We start from the raw sequence: 18,994 nt of genomic DNA, 5'->3' as shown, positions 1-18,994 counted from the left end.
GACAATATATCCCCGTTCCGCGGTGAGGCGGAATTACGAGCGCCCTAATTTACTGGTGGAAACGCTTATAAAACGTTTCCTGCAATTCCTGCAATTTGCCAATAATTCTCCGGAGTAGCTAATCCGGCTATTTTCATGATTCTCGCTACTTCTCCCCGCCCATCCTTCTTTATCCTTTCCCTCTTCGCGTAAGACTCTATATTCAGCAAGACTTTTTCAGACTGTTTTTTGCATCTCGGTATTGTCTTTTTAGAAAAATGTAGTGAAATTTTCGGAAAATAATCCAGAAGTTAATACTAAAGTTGTATTAAAATTGCGTTGAAATAACATATCGTGATGTTTAAAGCGATAAAACTTCCATTTCGCCTTTTCACTTGGTTTAGCGCTTTTGAGTTTTTAATGATAAACATTAAGAGGATTCGTGTATTCTCAATTTGGAAATTCCTAAATCGGGTTTAGGGCTTTCCCAAGCTGACCAGATAGCCCCGCATTAACATATCGCATAATGAATAAGTCTTTGCGCACTCTCGCTTGATGAGGGAGAAGTGCTTTTAAATGTCAGGCACTTCGATTCGAACTGAGATTGGTCCAATTAGAATCCTCCCGTATAATTGACACGAGTAGTCGTAAAGGTTAAAACGTTTCTGCGAATGCGGAAGCGGGAATACAGGAACGTTTTCATAGAAAGAGAGAGAGAGAGAGAGAGGGGGGGGAGGGAGGGAAAGGGAGAGATGCGCTGGCGCAACTGGATGATAATTATTTTTATGCTAAGCCGTGCCGAAGACCAAGAGTACTTCGTGTAAACGCGCGCGTACTCGCGTGAAATGGGTGGATCAATATTAACTCGGTTTGAAGGTATAAAAGTTTAAAAGCATCTTCTGGATTAGGACTTAGTTTTAAGAGCACATGAGTCTGAAGCTATACTGAGTTTATTCTACGATTGCGATCGTTTGCATATTGTGAAATATTAATGCTATTAAAATGCGAAGAAACGTAGTAGAATATATAGATATGTAAATACGAGAATTCCGCTACAACGAAGAATAAAAATAGAATGCAGAAAGAGAGCATGAAAAGGTAAAATGTACTTACCTAGCGTTTGAATTGATCTTATTCCCCGGTGAAAAGATCTGCGTAAATATAAAGAAAAGAAATGAAATAGTGATAGTGATGACGTGGTGCGTGTCAATAATGCGGTATACCATGTTTACGGTTCGTATTATAATTTATTACAATTTGTACAGATTACAAATCGGTACCTATGATGCGTTTTTTCCTGTTAAACATCATAAAAGGAGCGAATATTGAGCAGAACGCCGCTCGTTACTGCGCTAACATTATTATATCAGTTATCGTATAGTTACCCCTGTATAATCTATATTTGACACTTGGTGAACACTCCGGTCACTAATAAATATCGCGTTTACAGCACTCGACGTGTGTTCTGTCGGAAAAAATTTAAATCAAAACGTAACGGAAATCGAATCACCATAATCTTCTTCTTCGTTCCTTCGTTATTAAAACATTTGTTATCATCTTGTAATCCTGATCGCTTTACGAAGCTGATCCGTCGGTTCGTAATAATTTCACGATCACCTCGTTGCTCTAATAGGTAATCATTATTCCTGCCTATGTCTCAATTCTCAAACGCTGCTCTATCCCCTTCATTTGTTTTCTTATTGGCGATCAAGAATTTACATCAAAAAGACATGTTCAAAAGTAACTGTATATGAATTACGCGCGTAGTCCCGCGTCGCGTCGATCCGCCAGCGTTTCACCAATTCCTCTCCGTCTTTCATAGGCTCCTCGAGAATAAAAATCATCGTTATTCGACTATCTATTCTATACATAGTAACATATATAACTGGAAGCCCTAGACTACTAGGTTTTACATGGACGACGTAATCGGATCAGACAGTGGTAGCGATATCTTCATAGAGGATGCCCGCGAGCTACCTGCTAACCATCGGCTCGCACCTCGGCGCTACATTCGTTATCGGCGGCACCGTCATCGTCAGCGATGTCATCATCAGGAACAGGGTGGCCGCCATGATAGCCATTATTATCGCCGCGTCGCGATTACCATTCCAGGGCCAATTCTGTCCGGCGCATCCGTTCGTTCCTGCTCAACAGAAAGTAGTCCTATGTTAATAACGAACCGCGATAACTGGCCGCGAAAAGGTAATAAAATTTTATGAAACGTGTCGACATAGATTTCGCGACGAAGTACTCGAGATCGGTTCATTCCCGAGTAATAGATACGATGTTCCGAAAGGATATGCGACAAGTTTAATTATACCAGGGTGATGGCACTGCATCGGTAAAAGTCGTCGTGGAGACTGGCAAAGTCTCCTTCGCTAGAACGCGGAAAATGTAAATTTGAGAACGAGCCTAAGAAAGTTTTCTCGAACTTAAGCATCTTTTGAGAAGTTTCCTTCGCAATTACGACCCTATGTACCGCCGGCGGCTAAGTAATTTGATTTGAAGTGAAACGGACAGACAGTAATTTGAGTTGTTGATTTCGTTCATGAGCATTAAAAAATACGGCTAAATGTGAGTTGGAATGAGATTCTCAACTTCCATTTTTTTTTAAGTCACTCCGGTGAATGATAATAATTCACCCAATTGTGTTGCTTTATAAATATATTTCGACACATGCAAGATAAATTGATTTTCATACATATCTGCGATCGCAAGTAAAAACAATCGAGATACCACATTACGGGCTGGTTTTACCATCTCCGATTAACTGCATGTAATCTTCGATTAAACTCACTTTTCGTCTCTTTCTAAACAGTCAGAAAGAGATGAAGAGTTTAATCGAAGGTTATAGTTAATCGGCGTTGATGAAAACTGGCCCTAAATAAGATATCTTCTACATTATTTACGATTTAAATTTAAAATATTATAAAAACGTCGATTGTCTCGTTAAATTAATTGTAATAATTAATTATCCTTTAAATTGGATGAAATTAATAACAAATGCTAATTTTGCGCTTCATAAAGTCAAGTAGGATCTTATGCAGGACAAGTACGTTTCCGTCATGTTACGTCCGCGATTATCCAAGATGAGATTTTTCATAAAAATTACGATTCAGAATCTCTTGTAGTATCTCGCAATTTCACGACTGGCTGAATATCATATTATACGCTTCGTTCGCCGTTGTAAGCGTTCTTAAAACGTTAACGTATTTGAACGAAGAGTTGAAGTAAGACGAAATTGAATGTAGAAGTCGAAATTGGTTCCTGCGGATCCTAGCTTACGATTGCAAAATTTAGACCATGGTTCCGCGCTCCAAACCAGAGGAACGTATTTAATTTCGCTAACCAATTCTCGGAACGGCATTCGTTAATATCGAAAACCGATTTATTCCGACCTTTCCGGTGGTGCTGGCGATATTTAACCGATGCCGCAATACCGAAACACACCGATGTGTTTTTCTTTCTTTCTTTCTTTAAGATCTAGCGAGTGTCCTCGGGAAAAGGTTGCCGTTATTAACCGCAACGAACGCGGATGGCTCTTTTAGAAAGTCTCGCGTCGGCGGATGTCGACGGCATGAAATAAAACTTCGGTAAAACGAGGCAAGGTAAAAGGAGGAACGCGGCGAAGAATCGCATTAAAGGCGACGTCGCGGCTCCGCGATTAAATTTTCAAGAAAGAAGAGTGGTGGGCACCACTGCGCAGAAAGGAGCCAAGCAAACCCGGGAGGGGAAAAAGCAAATTACCGGAAGGGCCGTGCCGGTCGCCGTCGGATAACGTTGGCAGGAAGATGCAAAGAACCTCGGCAAAAAGTACACGATAGTAATTTCTCTAGAACGAGGAAATAATTTGAACAGTTGCGCCTGTGAAGCCTGAAACGAGCGCGAACTCTAGTTATAGTCGTTGTAATTTCGTCCTCCTTTTTCGCGGATCATAATTTAGCTATACTGCTACTATCTGCACTTTTCTAACGAGATTAACAAGTTTCCGATGTTGCGTTTTAATCGGCTTTACGCGTCAGTTAAAGTCGACTTTTTAAACAGACTTTGCTAATCAATTTACAGATAACCGAAGCGGCGAAAGAATTATTTGAATTATAACGGAAATGAGAAGGATTTTTTACAGGATTTAAGTCAACGACTGAATTTCAAAGATAATCTCGCAATTTAAAGTTTTTACGCTTGACCTGTTACGAATTCAATTCAATTAAAATGTGTATATAATATAAACATTATATACAATATAATACTTGATACGTGTTTAGCTATAGAATACATTGTATAATTTGTAGCGAATCCATTCTTAGTATATACATATACATATATGGCTAAATACGTCAAGTATTATATTGTATATAATGTTTATATATTATACAGTTTAATTTAATAAATATCGAGATAAATATATATGTATATAAAAAAAGAAACAAATATACAAAAATTTTGAATTAAAACTACAAAATTTGTTATAGAATAAAATATGCTCTACAATTTGCTGCGACACAAGATTTTCTGTTTACTCAGATTAAGTTAATTTAATGTGCACAAATTCATAATCACATTAAATGTACTGTATGCTACATGTGTTATTATTAATGTTGTTTTTCCGCGTTTATATCGGATTTAAGGATTAAAAAATTGGCTGTTATTAAACTGCCATTGTGTGTAGGTGTGTAGGTATATATGTGTGTGCGTGTATGTGTGATATACATATTTTTCCGTTGAAACTCTCTAATTTTATATTCATTTTAATACCTGGTAAAATTTGGAACTTGTTTTATTAATGATCGCACGGTATATTGTGACCGCTTTCAATGATGCTTTTCCTCAAATGCTCTCGTTATCGCGGAGGAGTAACAGTCATTAATTGTTACGGGACATTCGTCTTTGTGTCCGTCCGCTGACATGATAAATCTACCGACACTCAGCTGCGTATTTTTACACTCATGGCTCATTGGATTAATAAACCTGTTGGGGACAGTACTGCTTCTATTTATGAGAACGAGAAAAAATGGCACTTGTGAGATTAATACGTCCACTTGAATAATGAGAAGTCAATTTAGCTGTATATATTACTGTATCAGAAGAGCGAAAATATTTCTAAGACGTATTTAGGCTCTCATAAAAACTGTAGGAAGATAGATTGCAATGAAATGACAATTTTACACTAATGACAGTGTTTCTGTTGCATCGTTAGCCGGCTCAGTATTTTACTTAAAAAGGATGTGCATGCTATATTTAAATTCTAATTGTTTTAATACGAAACTCTGTCGACATATTACTTTCTCTAATTATATTTTCTATTAGGTCAAATGTTATTGTTCTCTGAGCTTTATCCCTTTATATCCCTTTTATAGCTTTCGACGACGATTCATGTCGGCAACAGCCTGGAGGTTTGCCAGAGCTGGTAACAACATGCTATTTATTATATTTCGTTATTACGTTGGACAAGAGAACGATTCATAAGATCCCACTTGATCTCAACCGTACTGCTGCAAGTGACATCGCAATCTGCACTATAGGTTCTTAATCCAATTAGATATCATTTTATTTTGCCATTTATTCTTTTATTCGTTTTGTAATAAAACGCACAGTGATGTTGTAAAAAGCTTTCAACGTTAAATATTTCTTATCGTAAATTTGATGACAACAAGTTTGTAATAATTAATATAATTTCAAGATTAAACGAAGTAGAGACTTACATTGTAAAAAACTGTGGAGTATATCTTATCCTATATATAGTCAAGAGAAAGTAAACCAGAAAATAAAATCAATTTTATTGTCCCAATTAAAATTTTCGTACGTACGTATTTTTACTCATATGTTTATGCGTATAATATTGTACGGTTTGCGATAAATTCAGCCTTAATTCATCATCACAGCTGCGATTTTTCTGAATGAAACGTTGTAACTGTGAGTGCGGTGTGAAAAAGTTTCTCGTGAAAAGACTCTGATTCCAGTGTGCGACGCGTCCCGTAAATGCTTGGGCTTTACGGCTGATGGTTTACGACTCTTCGTCGTACGTGCATGGCGACTCGTATTTTTCTCATGCTTTCGCCACACGCCATCGGGTCTTCTGCTTCGAGCAGCGATCGTTAATAAATCAGAAAATGTATCATATACTATATATAGATAATCGAAAATAATTTAGCTGATTCTTTGTGAAAATCAATTTTTCAAATTTTTAAGTTATCTTTGAGGTACAAATTAGATGTTTATGTACTGTGTAAAAGAAATGTTATTGCGCAAATTAGATCCAAGATAAATCTGCGCTTTTCAAAAAATAATATGAGAGAGAGAGAGAGAGAGAGAGAGAGAGAGAGAGAGAGAGAGATTTAGCTATTTTTATAAAACATACTCAATTTTTTTAAATTATATATTACTAAGTATAGATATAACTTTTCTTCTTCTTCTTCATGAAAATAATCTCTCTGAGATGTGTTATACAACTTTATTAGTATTAAAACAGATTAACGTTATTTCGGTATGAAATAGAAAAGTTTCCACCATCGCGGCATCGATTCTACCGCGGCGTGTCCATGGTAAAAGCATCAATTTTTAAGAAAGTATACCCAGTGGAAACGTAAGTTTTCTTCGCATTACCGCCGCGGACTGAACATCAGATATTACCTTTCTACTTTCTGAGACACAGGGCGATGTCATTGTAACGTCCACGTCCTGCGAATAAAGTTTTTATGAGATCTGGCAGGGACACGTCAGGATTGCTCGCGAAGCACGTGAAATATTGAATATTACTAAATGGGTGGAAGAGGTCAACGATCGGCTCTATTCGTGGCCACAAAAAGGAACTCGCTTCCCGGAATAATTAGGAAAATTATAGAGCCGTTGCAAGTTAGGTGCTCAACTTTTAATTATGAGAATAATAACGTCTCACATCACACTCGGGAAATTATCTCATTTGCACAATGCCGGATACGAAATATAATATTTCTGCCTCTCCGTCTGACGTACGAGTACATATACATCGTACACCTACACAGTGAATTTCGCAAACAGAATATAGGAGAATTATATACGCCGAATGACCATTTGTTTTGCCGACGTGCGCGTTCGATAAACCCCCCTCATCGGCTTAACTCAGGAATAATGCTTGCTCGTTTGAAAAATTACTTTGTTAACGACACGTTCGTTCTCCTCTCGTCAATCGATCTCCGAGGCCACTTCATTCGATGGGCTACCTTCATTACGGTTCACTTAACTCGTGGTAAATTGCACCTGTGTGTGCTTAACCCGTTACTCAATTAAACCGCAAATCATTGCCCCATTTAATCATTATTGCGTTATAATTAGCAAATTAGACAGTCTGCAAAATTGCAATACTTATAATTTGGTGAACGTTTCTATACGTTCCTGTACAGATCGGCAGAATTTAATTGTTCAATTTGACAATCCGCATACATAAAAACATTAAACGTTAAAAATATGTGTATATTGAAAAAAATGCAATTTAGAAAGCAGAAATTCTCAAATAACAAAACCGTAGTAAAACTGAATCAGATATAATTACAAACAAGTATGCTTTAGATATATTGTTGCAGTTTATAAATAATTTTCTCCAGACTAATAAAAAATTACCATTACAGTCCGTTGTAAACAAGTTCAAGAAACGTCGTTCATAGTTGTCCATAAAACGACAAAGGGAATATATCGGCGGATACGGTCATTGACCGCGTCTCCGCGACGAAAATAGTAAGTTGGGCGTGAACTATTGCTGACTATTGTACCGCTAACTATTGCCTTCGCAATAGCACGCCATCGCGTGAATTACATGTCCATCGCCACATGTCCGCTGTCAGATCGCGGTGCGGCGAAAATCACAAGCGAAATTCGTCGTCGCGACGGGGCTCTCTCTCTCTAGCGACTTCGCCTAACGGGTGACATTTAGCACGTGTAGAGCCGGTATTTGGCGGATGGCCAATTATTTGTCGGGTCGCATCGAGTCGGAAACGTTGACTCTCCGAAGCCTGAAATTTCTCCGGGTGCCGCGACAACGCCGTTAACGTCGTCCACCTCCTCTCAAATGTGGCCAAAGGGGAGGTTGGATGCATCGCCGTCTCTCTGTCATAACGCATTCGACGCCACGTATAACAGATTACAATGTTATACGTCGTTGAATCGCCCTAGGTAAACACGTTGAATCCAAAAGGGGCAAGGAAAAGGGGGTTGCAATCAGGATGTGACACGGGCGAAACAAACGGGGATGGCACCGTTCTCCATCAACGTCACTCGTGTCGATAGTTCTCTTTATAACAGTTTCAACAGCCAAGCGTAATTGCTTTTTTTACGTAAAACAAGTTGTTTTCTTCGAAACGATAGTACTACTCTCGTTAGATTAAGCGGAATACAGCTGCGTTGGATATATATATATTTTTTTTTTTGTTATTAACTTTGACAACAATTATGCGACCGTGTACTGATTGCTATCCAATCGAACAAGTTTCTCCGCGGCAAAACACACGTGACATTATAATATTTCTGCTTGCAGTTCTGCAGATATTACATTTTGCGCAGTCTATTAACGTTTTATCGACATATGAAATATTATCTATTAATGTTTTAGCTCTCTTCATATATATTTTAACTTTGTTAAAATCTATGCTTCAAAATGGATAATATTCATCTTTTATTACCTTTAATACAGTACGCCGTAATAAAGATATATCCATAGCGCAACGCGAGTATCTTCACAAAGCTTAACGAAACAGAGAATGATAAAAGGTTTTTATGGAATGAAGGATAATGAAAGCAAACAAATGAAGTACTTCGTCATGAATATGTATGATCTAGTTAGTGCTTACAACATGTGATTGTCGCGAAGGATGATCACACCATCAGATAAAGCGGGATATATTGCATCGCGCTCGGCAACGAACTTACCAGTCGATTTTGGATCGTATCTACCGTTTCCTGCTTCGAAATTTGATTTCCATTTCTGATAACTCATTTCCACGTTCAATCAAATTGCCAATCCGCGAGATACTTGAAACCGTTTCGTTCTGATTGTCAAAACATGCAGATTTCATCGTGCATCCCCCACGCGGTTTATATCAAATCTTCTATATATATTTTCCCTTTTTTTTCTCTCTTTCTCTTTTTGACAGTGATCTATTGCAATGGCTTGCGTTACATTTTTTTTTACAGATTACATATCTCTCTCTTCATTATATAAGAGATAACATTTTATAAATATTATTACGTTGAATATTAAAGATTTCTGAAGAAGTACAGTGTACAATTAGATTCTCGTTGGGGAAGAATCTACTTGAAATTGATCGAAGAATCGTTGGATGTAAAATTGTAAAAAGAAAAGGAAGATCGGGATAATCTGTATATACGAATATTATACGCTTCCGTATTTGCCGGCTCAACGCAATTTGTAGTCGATGGAATTAGACTGTCGCGAATTTGCACCTGAACCGATGGTAAAGCAAGACAAAGGACCGGAACTGTGCGCCACAGACGCCATTATTTGCATGCAAATGAAACGTTTATGCGAGAAGAAAAAATTCTGCTGATTGAACCCGGGGGGAATCAATATAATGACTAACTCCTGTATCGAAGAAAGTAAATTTGAAATAGCGTTTCAGGAGCGCGTCTCACCGAAATCGAAAAACTAATTGCGTCCTTACGTAAAAAGGACTGTATCTAATCTGCATTACAAAGAGTCACTGCGAAAAAAAATATCCCATTAATATGATAATTTTCACATTTTCCGGTAACATTTTTCACAGCGTTATTTATTCTCATATAAATAATCATGAATCAAGATACATATTAACACATAATTGTGTATCACATAGTGGTACATAATTGATGAGCGTTGATGAATTCATCGTTAATGTGATTTCCATTATATGATAATTAAGTATACGTATTTATAGGTCAATATTAATATGACTATTACGTATACAAAGATGTATGATGTAAAATTCATTTCTTTTCATTATGTTTCAATAGCCAACAAACATAAGTATTATGCATTTTACACTTGACTTGTGTAACGTACTTGTATTTTAATATAACATCTACAAAATTTATTTTTAGATGAAGAACTTTTAAAAGCAAGATATCATGTACTTATATCAAAGGAAAATTAATACAAATCGTATTCTGACAATTAGTACAACCTTAATTAATTTGCAATTGAAATTTACTTTCACAATTATAAAAATTACAAGATCTCTCTTGACTTATTAAAATCACATAATTTTATTTTTCTCGCGATACAAAACTGCATAAAGTAAAAATAACACATTAATTTAATATACTTTTTCCAATAACAAATTAGATAGAGTTTGCTTTTTAATTGATATATAGATTTAATAATAGAAATTTATTGGACTTAATGTGGAGTTTCATGAAACGCAAAAAATATACTAAGAAAAATTTATTCCTTTATAAGATATTAAATACTTTGAAATAATAGCAATCGGGTTTGGTATTTATTTATATGGCATACAACGTGCAGCCTTGGTTTTGACATTTATGACAGCGAGTATGCAAGATTGTCGCGTTATTTGCATTTGCACATTGATATTTGATCAAGTAGTGACGTGAGTATTATCGTATTATCTCTCGAAATTTTATAATGAATATTAAAAGATACCAAATTATATCGTTTCTTATAATTATTATAATAAGCGGTTACTAGACTATGCGAGTAATAATTCATAAATCTATCGGGACAATGATTCTTTATCGAAGTATATACTTCTCGGGATTTATTCTCATTTTGAAGAGATATTTCAAAGTGATAGAGAATAAAAATTACAAATTATTGTTTTGTGACAATTGTTTCTATAACAACATTTGTATTCATACATGTATCTTGCATATTTTTCCGGTATACCTTAACAGTATACCTTAACGTGGCGATAGAACTTAGTACTCCGAGGATCTGAAAATCTAACGACAAGGAAGCAAGTGTACCAGAGACATTGCATTACCACGAGTTGTTCAATGGCTCTTATGTGGTTTGCGCATTTCATGCACTGTGACCACTATCCAATGGATTCACGACAAATCGTCACTGAGTGTATAAGTAAACCGCGGACGGTTCGTCGCATCTTGTTTTTTAAAGTGCCATACAAAGTATCGCGTAAGAGACTTATTTTCAAACTATATAGCTTGCGCGTGACCGTAATTACTCGCGAGTGATATATAAGAGCGACAGCTTTGACATCCTGAGAGGAGGTGGAAATCTAAGAAAAGCATGACGCAAGTAATATGCGTGTGTGAGTGAGTAATACATTATTTACACGTATTATATTCTTTTAATGTTTTATATTTTTTGCACAAAATTATTAATTATCAAGTATATGTATAAGTAAAATGCAAATCATGATCCGTTTTAGACTTTTTCAACAAAGGCTGTTATCACACACGAGTGTATCTTATTTTTTAATTTTTGATTTCTTTTAAGAAATTATTTTTATATTTCATTCCATGATATGAAGATTATTAAGTAGTTTAAGTAATTTTTAAATAGTTTATAACAAAATACATATATGCAAACTGTGATAATTTATTTAATAAGTCTTTAGCTTTTACCAATTTAATACAATTTTATAAGAAAACTTTTCTTAAAATAATTGTTTGAATGTAATTAAAACAAAATTACAAAATTTAAGATGGGTCAGGTACTCTGATATTAGTAAGATATTGGTAATGTAAGTTATCTGCTTGTTATATGTAATAAGAATTGTTACATGTAATAAGATATTTTTCGCTAAATCTCTACCAAAATATTACAAAAAAGAAAATAAAAAAAAAAATTGATAGATCTTATGAGTATGAGTCGCAAAATATTTGACTAGAAAATTTTTCAAAATCTTGTTATTGGTCTCGAGCCATTTTGAAGAATTAAATTACTAGGCAAAAAAATCCTATATTTCCATCTAATAGAGAGATGCGAAGAAAAGAATGTGGATTTGAGAATATTTTTTCATGCAATATTTAATTTAAATTTTATGTTTGAACAACAATGTTTTGGTAGTTTTGAAATAAGTATATCTTAATTTTCGTTTAACGTGATATTGAAATATATATTTCTTTGATAATTTGGTTGTTTCGAAGATCTCAGGTATTTTAAAATCTATCTGATTAAAAACCCAACTGGTTTAATCATTACGAAAGATATTCATATAAAGTTTTATTTTAAACCAATAATTGGGAATATATAGCATTTCTTAACTCTATTCTCTAATATTAGAGAAATAATAGAATATTTAAACAATCCCATATCAAATTAAAAGTTCTTTATTATACACGTATGACATAAATTTTTATCTCATTGTCAGTCGTTTTTATATAAATTTGTAATAATTCATCGTACGAACAATATGAATGGTATCTGTTTGGAGTTATCTGTTATATGTACAAATAAACGAGGAATCTAAGAGAATCTGCGTACAGAAACTCGTTGAAATAATGAGCAAGAGGGTTCTGCCTTGTCTGTTTTCCTTCGCTTCCGTGCAAGTTAGCAAATTGAGCAACTATGGCGCTCACCGAAGCGTTTCGTATTAGCGCACATTTCATCGAGGTATAATGACAAGACTACATTTTCATGCTTCTGTGCGATACTCTTACACAACTCCCGCGTATCGTGACGTAATTTGAAATTTCAAGTAATTTCCGTAGAGCGTATCATTAATAGATACCTCGACACTTGTTCCTCTTTCTTATCATCGTTATTACACTTTGCAGTGTGCAATATTAGTGTCGTAGCGCCCTAATGCTCCGCTGAAGAAAGGGCGTTAAGTCTCACTCTGCTCCCGTATCTCGCTGAACTTCTCTAATGCAGTATTTCGCGATTTGTAGTGTATATAATGATATTGAAATAAGAAGAAACTTTCCGTGAATGTCCAAGAGGCGAAATCCGAAGCTCGGAGCAGGATGGAACTTACGTCGCCAACTTACTTATTACTAATCGAAGCGAATCTCTTCACGGGGAGAAAGAGAGACTCTCTCTCTCTCTCTCTCTCTCTCTCTCTCTCTCTCTCTCTCTCTCTCTCTCTCTCCACGCGTCTCTTTTTCTCCCGTAATTCCTTTCCTTCCTTCGGGTGTCCAACTTTTGCTTCACACTCTTCCGCCACTTCTTCGCGGCCCTTTCCTCACTTTGCAGACTTCAACATTCGCGCGCACGCTCGGGGGTGCTTACTTCTTACTATTCCGGGATACCTTCGAGAGCGCGGCTGCGAACTCGCTTCGCATCGATAATGCGAAACGTATATCCTGCCAATGGGGTGGAGGCGAGCCGATTTCTTGTAGGAAAAGGACGAGGGCGGGTACTCGGAGCACGGAGACGAAAAAAAAGGCGCGGGGCTGTCTTCTTACCGGAGACGTATCGAGCTGCGATTCCTTTCCAATTCTGAGGACAGAACGAATCTAAAGAGCGCCGGCAGCCGGAGATGAATATTAACGACTATCCGCTGGCATTTCGCTTTCACCGAAATGATTGGACATGGATACAACGGAATTTCTAAGCCGCTCGTTGTTTATATCGTTTGTTTGGAATTTCCACGGAGAAGCGTATTGGGTTCTCGAGAGTACAACCCTTTTTGATTATGCAATCAAGTTCTTCCTCCGATTCTTTCACAGGGTGAAGGGATTTCTGGAATATTAAACGAAATATTCGACGAGGATCGGTTATTATATGCGTGACGACAAAGATCTCGTTAACCACAATGTTCGCAATATAGAAAGCGCGGACCGATTTCCTTATTTTACCGCGTGTGTCGTTTTTTCATCCGTTTCGGAGATTCCAAGATGTTTTTATTTACAAAAGTTCTGTTTCTCATATACGCGCGCTATGTCTAATGGGTTCTGCTTGAGTGAATATGGATGCGATGGAATTTCTAATCTTCTAGCCCTCACCATATTGTCATACCGCGTGCACGTTATTATCGGTATCGATCGTAGAGGGTAGACCGCTTGATTTTCGGGTTGAGCAGACGGTCGATCTCAATGCGGATTATAGACTGCCATACCAATTCCATTACCTGGCTGCACAGCCGGCCATGCAAATTTTCGTGAGCCGACAGCGCAACCGGATATGCAAATTCATCGGAAAAAAGGAACTACGGATATATGCGATTGCTCGACTCGACTCGAAACTCACTATGATTTATGAATTATAATCGCTCTGGATATATTCTTTTCTTTTATTCGCGTACAAGTCACCCCTTTCTCGTACCTCTATTTTAAAATTATTCAATCGTATCGATTCACGGTTTGATTTATTAATCAACTTATATATATAAAAGTTTCATCTACGTTTTGATATTTAGGCGTGTATTAGGATCTATTTTGTAATTTTTTAACTCAATAACTAAAAACATTATTTGGATCTTGCAGGGATTTTTATTTAATAAAAAATTATTTGTGATAATTAAAATTTTATAAAAACAGAAAGACTTAGAAAAAATAATATAATTTAATTTAAAAAATTTAATACTCAAATTTTTGTAATTTTAAATTATATAACAATTTTTCTCTCTATATATATTTAAGATAACTCTTTACATTTTCAAGAGATGTACTTTGCTGCTAAGTATTTAATATGTTAATTTATTCTCTCAATTTATTTATCTGTTTATAATAGTTGAAATTTTCTTGTTCATTCTCTTTGATATTTTGTAGTTGCTTTATAAATAATTCAAGAACGTACATGCCGTCGCGTACAATTTCCGTTATATTTGCTCGTATCTTCACGGCCGAACAGTGTCAACACAGCAACTATTTCGAACTCGGAGATGCGAGTCCATCTGTACTACAGTCGAGCAAATACACTCGCCAACGCATCTCGGATTATTTGTGATATATCTTGGCTAAAAATAAGGAACGTGTTTAGAAATTGTAATAAGCCTAATTATTAATTACACATATTTCTCAAAAGATACAGTCAATTTTTTAAATATGTAAAACAATAGTTAATCAATAATTAAAAATTTAACATTAAAAAGATCGCAAAGTTTTATATTCTTAAAATTACAATCCTTATATAAAATCCTATCTTTACAGAAAGATTTTACGCACCAGCAATTTTTTATTTTTTAAATTGTAATTCTATGCATCACTCGTTATCTAAAATTATTTATGACTCTATGCGTAAGCAATTCTTTACTTAAAATTGTTTGTGATACAAGAAATTAATGTATAAAGAGAATATTTATTTTTTAGTCGATTAATCAATTTAAGTATGTGGATTTACTGTTCCAACGGGAAATTGCGTTTCAAGTTCGACAAATAATCGGCGCGCAGTTTGCTAAATACGTATATAAATACAAAATTTATACAAAAATATTATTATTAGGCTACTTAAAATTCGGCCCGACCAAAGATGAAATTTTCTCTATTTAGACAATTTATTGTCCTTGCTGTAATTTATTAATAAAAATGTTCCGTGCTTTGGCCATGGTGTATATCGAAAATAAATACTTGTAAAATAATATATCATACAAGATAGACAGCTCATGACAAACTTAATACCGTGCTCATAATCGCGTTTTAAAAAGCTTATCTGAAATATTGTTCTTGACACATCACATAGTATATAACAGATATATTTTGATAGTTAATTCGATATTCGTAACATCATATTTGTAATCGCAATTCAGTAAAGAAACTCGAACGAAGTTCGTCTTGAGACAGTCTGATCTCTATATTTTAAATTGCGGTCTAATGTTCGATTCTGGGGAGAGGAAAGCATCAAGACTCGAGAACGTGGAATTTTAGTGGATTTTATCTTGTTCTGCCAAAAGGGAGCGACGTCAGCGCGGCGTCGCGCAGTGATGGTATAAAAGAGGTACAGACAGGACGTCGCGACGCGTATATTGCGCACGGAGTAAGCAAATGGTGCGGGTGCACACTCGTCTTAGTCCTAATGCCACGTTTATACGCTTCTTTTAGTACGAAGTAATGGTATCGACGACCGAAAGTAGGCACTGACGCCGTCGGCGTAGATGAAATCTCCGATCTCGGAGAGAGCGATATAGCCCGCGGCTTGCAGTTTTATCGCGCCTCCTCCGTACGGATATTGTCGGGCGACTCCAGCCCGTGAAATCTCTCCTGTAATCGTAACGACGTAAATCGTAAACGCGAGTTCCTCATTCGCTTCTCCGCGAAAGAGCGCATTACCGGGAACCGCCGCTTCCCGAAGAAACCATCCGGTCGCTCGTAAACGATTCGCCCTCGTCGCGACTTACACAGGCTTCCAAGAGAGATTTTTCCTCCCTCCGGTGTGTGTATTCAGGACGAAGGTTTCGATCCGAATTCGTCGAGTTGATCTACGATTAGCGACGAGACGAGAGTGTGCCCCCGGTACGGATTGAATTTACCAGCAACGACCGATTTCTCTGGGATTTAGGATATCGACATAAATTTATTTAATAGCTCCTTTGGGAGGTAGCAGGGGGAGGGGAGATAAATCTTACTTCTCGCGGTGAGAAACTTTTAGGTGTATTTGGTCTTCGCAACTTTACGTTGTATCGTTCTCGACGTTGTTTTTTATGTTATTACGTAATCGTTTTGCGCCCACATTGCTATGTTCGTCGATTTTTTATACTTCTTAAATAAACGCGGTACGTCACGGAACCATATATATATACATATAGATAAAATAAATACAAACTGATATTTTAAAGTGTTTTTATAAATATTTCCTGTACATACGCCACGTGCGATGTGCGAGCTTCGGTGACACGTTAATAAAACCGGAGCGTTAATTGCTGAATTCCTCATTGATTAATAGCGCTGGAGGCGGAGGAGGACAGGACCTAAGTGAGCCGACAATTTCAGAGGCGAGAGAAATAGCTGGTCTCTCCGCGGCGCGGAGATCTTTACATCACGGAAATAATCCTGAGTCGTAATCGGTTGTGTTGTTCTTATTTTATTATTTAATATTCGTCACGCGCGATATTATCACGCGATAAAACGCGATGCGCCGCGCCACCACCGAGATATTTCATTTGCGCGTCGGAGTTTTAATTAATACTCAAACACACTCTTGGATATATTTTACATAAAAATGGCTCTGCGAAGAATGGCTCTCGTCTGTTATACGGATAAATAGGCGCTGACAGGCGCGATCGATATCGGCCAACAAGCGATTTCAATTACATTTTGTTACCTCTTGTAATGAGGCGCAGTTTAATCATCGTTGAATTACGCGAACGGGGGAATATCTCCGCCGTGTACCTGTGTGTTTGTGTAAATTGCTGTTACCGACATTGTGATAAATGTGTACGCCACTCGCGCTGATACGATGGCACTCTTGCTATTAACGATCTTTATGGTGTCAATCAAATAACTTGGTAACTCGGCCTTACCCTCTCCACCCCCTCTTTCCCCATCATTGATTAATGGTTTTGCGGCGAGGGGATCTTCAGAAAGTTTTGCAGCTTTGTGTGCGTGGAGGAAATATGGTGTGTATAACACGGCCCGCTATACCGTCCCGCTGTAATCCTCTCTATTTATAAACCGCTCGGCAATTTAAAAATCTTTAGAAAAATAGTGCAGTTCTTTATCAACCTTAAGTAAATCTCTGCCGGCAGAAAAACGCATCCTCACAACTTCCTAACGTCGTCATGACACTTTTCCGGAGGTGTCCTTAGACGCGATTGAAAATCGCAAGGTGCAACGTACCTTGTATAATAAATCAGTTTTAACAGCGAGATTCAATATAATCCTGTGAAATTGTGCGCGAAAAGAATTTGTAGTCTAACTCTCTGACGCGACTTTCATATTATTGATTGGTTTATTACATAAAGGCGTGCAGGGGCTCGCTGACCCATACGTTTACGAGAGATATCACTGTGAGTCATCCTTGCCGCGCTACTCGAAGGGGAACGAATTTGCTCTAGCAATGGCGTTTACGTGCGGCTGCATGCGCGACGGGGGTTGGAAATAAGACACGCATTAAATCGAAGTGACAGGCGCGTCGCGCGGAGTGACGCGATCGGGAAGACGGATGCGAGACCATTTTCTGTAACTGGATAACGGCTATGCTTTTTCAGCTGGAACAATCATAGCCCCTACGTACGGTTCCTCGGTGACTTCGACTCGATACGGCTGCGAAGAGCACATAACTGTCGTTGGGCGACGTGATTCACGTAAAAGATTGCACACGGCCCGATACATTCATGGGGGGTCGCGGGACCATAAATGTTATTGTTGCTGTTAGCTTTATGCCTCGAGAAACACGTTCTCTCCAAGAGCCGCCGCGTTTTGTTGTCTACGCAATCGTATCTCGCGAAACTGCATACGACTATTCGAGATTAAATATTCGCCATGAGAGAGCTACGATGGGTTCCCAGGAAGAACAGAAAGTCACAATAAAATCAAAATGACGTCAAAATGATGGTAAAATGATCGTAAAATGATCAAAAATCGTCATTTTGCAGTCATTTTGACATAATTTTGACTTTATTGTGACTTGCTGTGCTACTTGGGTTAGGGAGATTGCATAATATGTTTTATAAAATGCTTGCAAATCAAAACGATACACAGAGCTGAACTTGCAATATCAATATTGCGCGCGCGTATCGTATTTGTGAGTCGCCATTATACGTCACAATCGAATACGCTTCTCGTTTCTCGTCTCTCGAATGCATTTCTCGTCTTCTTGTGATTCAGTAATTTTGCATTTGATAGAAACCTTTGTATTGTTAGACAAAGGATGAAAAAGCACGGCAGACTTTGTGCCTCGTTAACTTTGTGAGTGCGTGACTCGGTCGATTTGCCACTGCGTTACTCGCACACAGAAAGAGTATTTACGCCTACTCGCTCGTCGTTCCATTTGGCTTGATAAATGAACTTTGTTCAGTTCAATAATATCGCGCGCGACTCGCGTATAAGCACGCTTGACGATCACGCGCCGCAATCGCGGCAGATATATCGAACCAATGTTCGCTCTGCAGTTCCATGGTTTTCCGCCGTCGGAGATGGCATGATCGTATTACTATCACGATGCTGCATTGATTCGATGTCATGAGTA

At 37.3% G+C, this 18,994-nt stretch overlaps 1 protein-coding gene across 2 annotated transcripts in view; it reads right to left on the bottom strand.

The window, feature by feature from the left end:
* Positions 1-1,206: 1,206 nt before the first annotated feature.
* The window catches only part of LOC139808260 (cell adhesion molecule 2), a 102,843-nt gene continuing 85,055 nt past the window's right edge, over positions 1,207-18,994 (bottom strand). The window contains exons 6-7 of one of the 2 annotated variants that reach the window (XM_071770042.1): positions 1,957-2,122; positions 1,207-1,805 (exon numbers count right to left, since the gene is read on the bottom strand). In XM_071770042.1, the coding sequence (XP_071626143.1) occupies positions 1,796-1,805; positions 1,957-2,122 (176 nt within the window). In that variant the 3' untranslated portion in view covers positions 1,207-1,795. Of the gene's footprint in view, positions 2,123-18,994 lie in introns of both variants that reach the window. The other variant, XM_071770043.1, reaches the window with a different exon arrangement.

The sequence above is a fragment of the Temnothorax longispinosus genome, chromosome 2, assembly GCF_030848805.1.
Source record: "Temnothorax longispinosus isolate EJ_2023e chromosome 2, Tlon_JGU_v1, whole genome shotgun sequence".
Taxonomy (NCBI): domain Eukaryota; kingdom Metazoa; phylum Arthropoda; class Insecta; order Hymenoptera; family Formicidae; genus Temnothorax; species Temnothorax longispinosus.
Note: the sequence above shows the minus strand (reverse complement) of the source record. Positions and strands in the feature narration are given on the sequence as shown.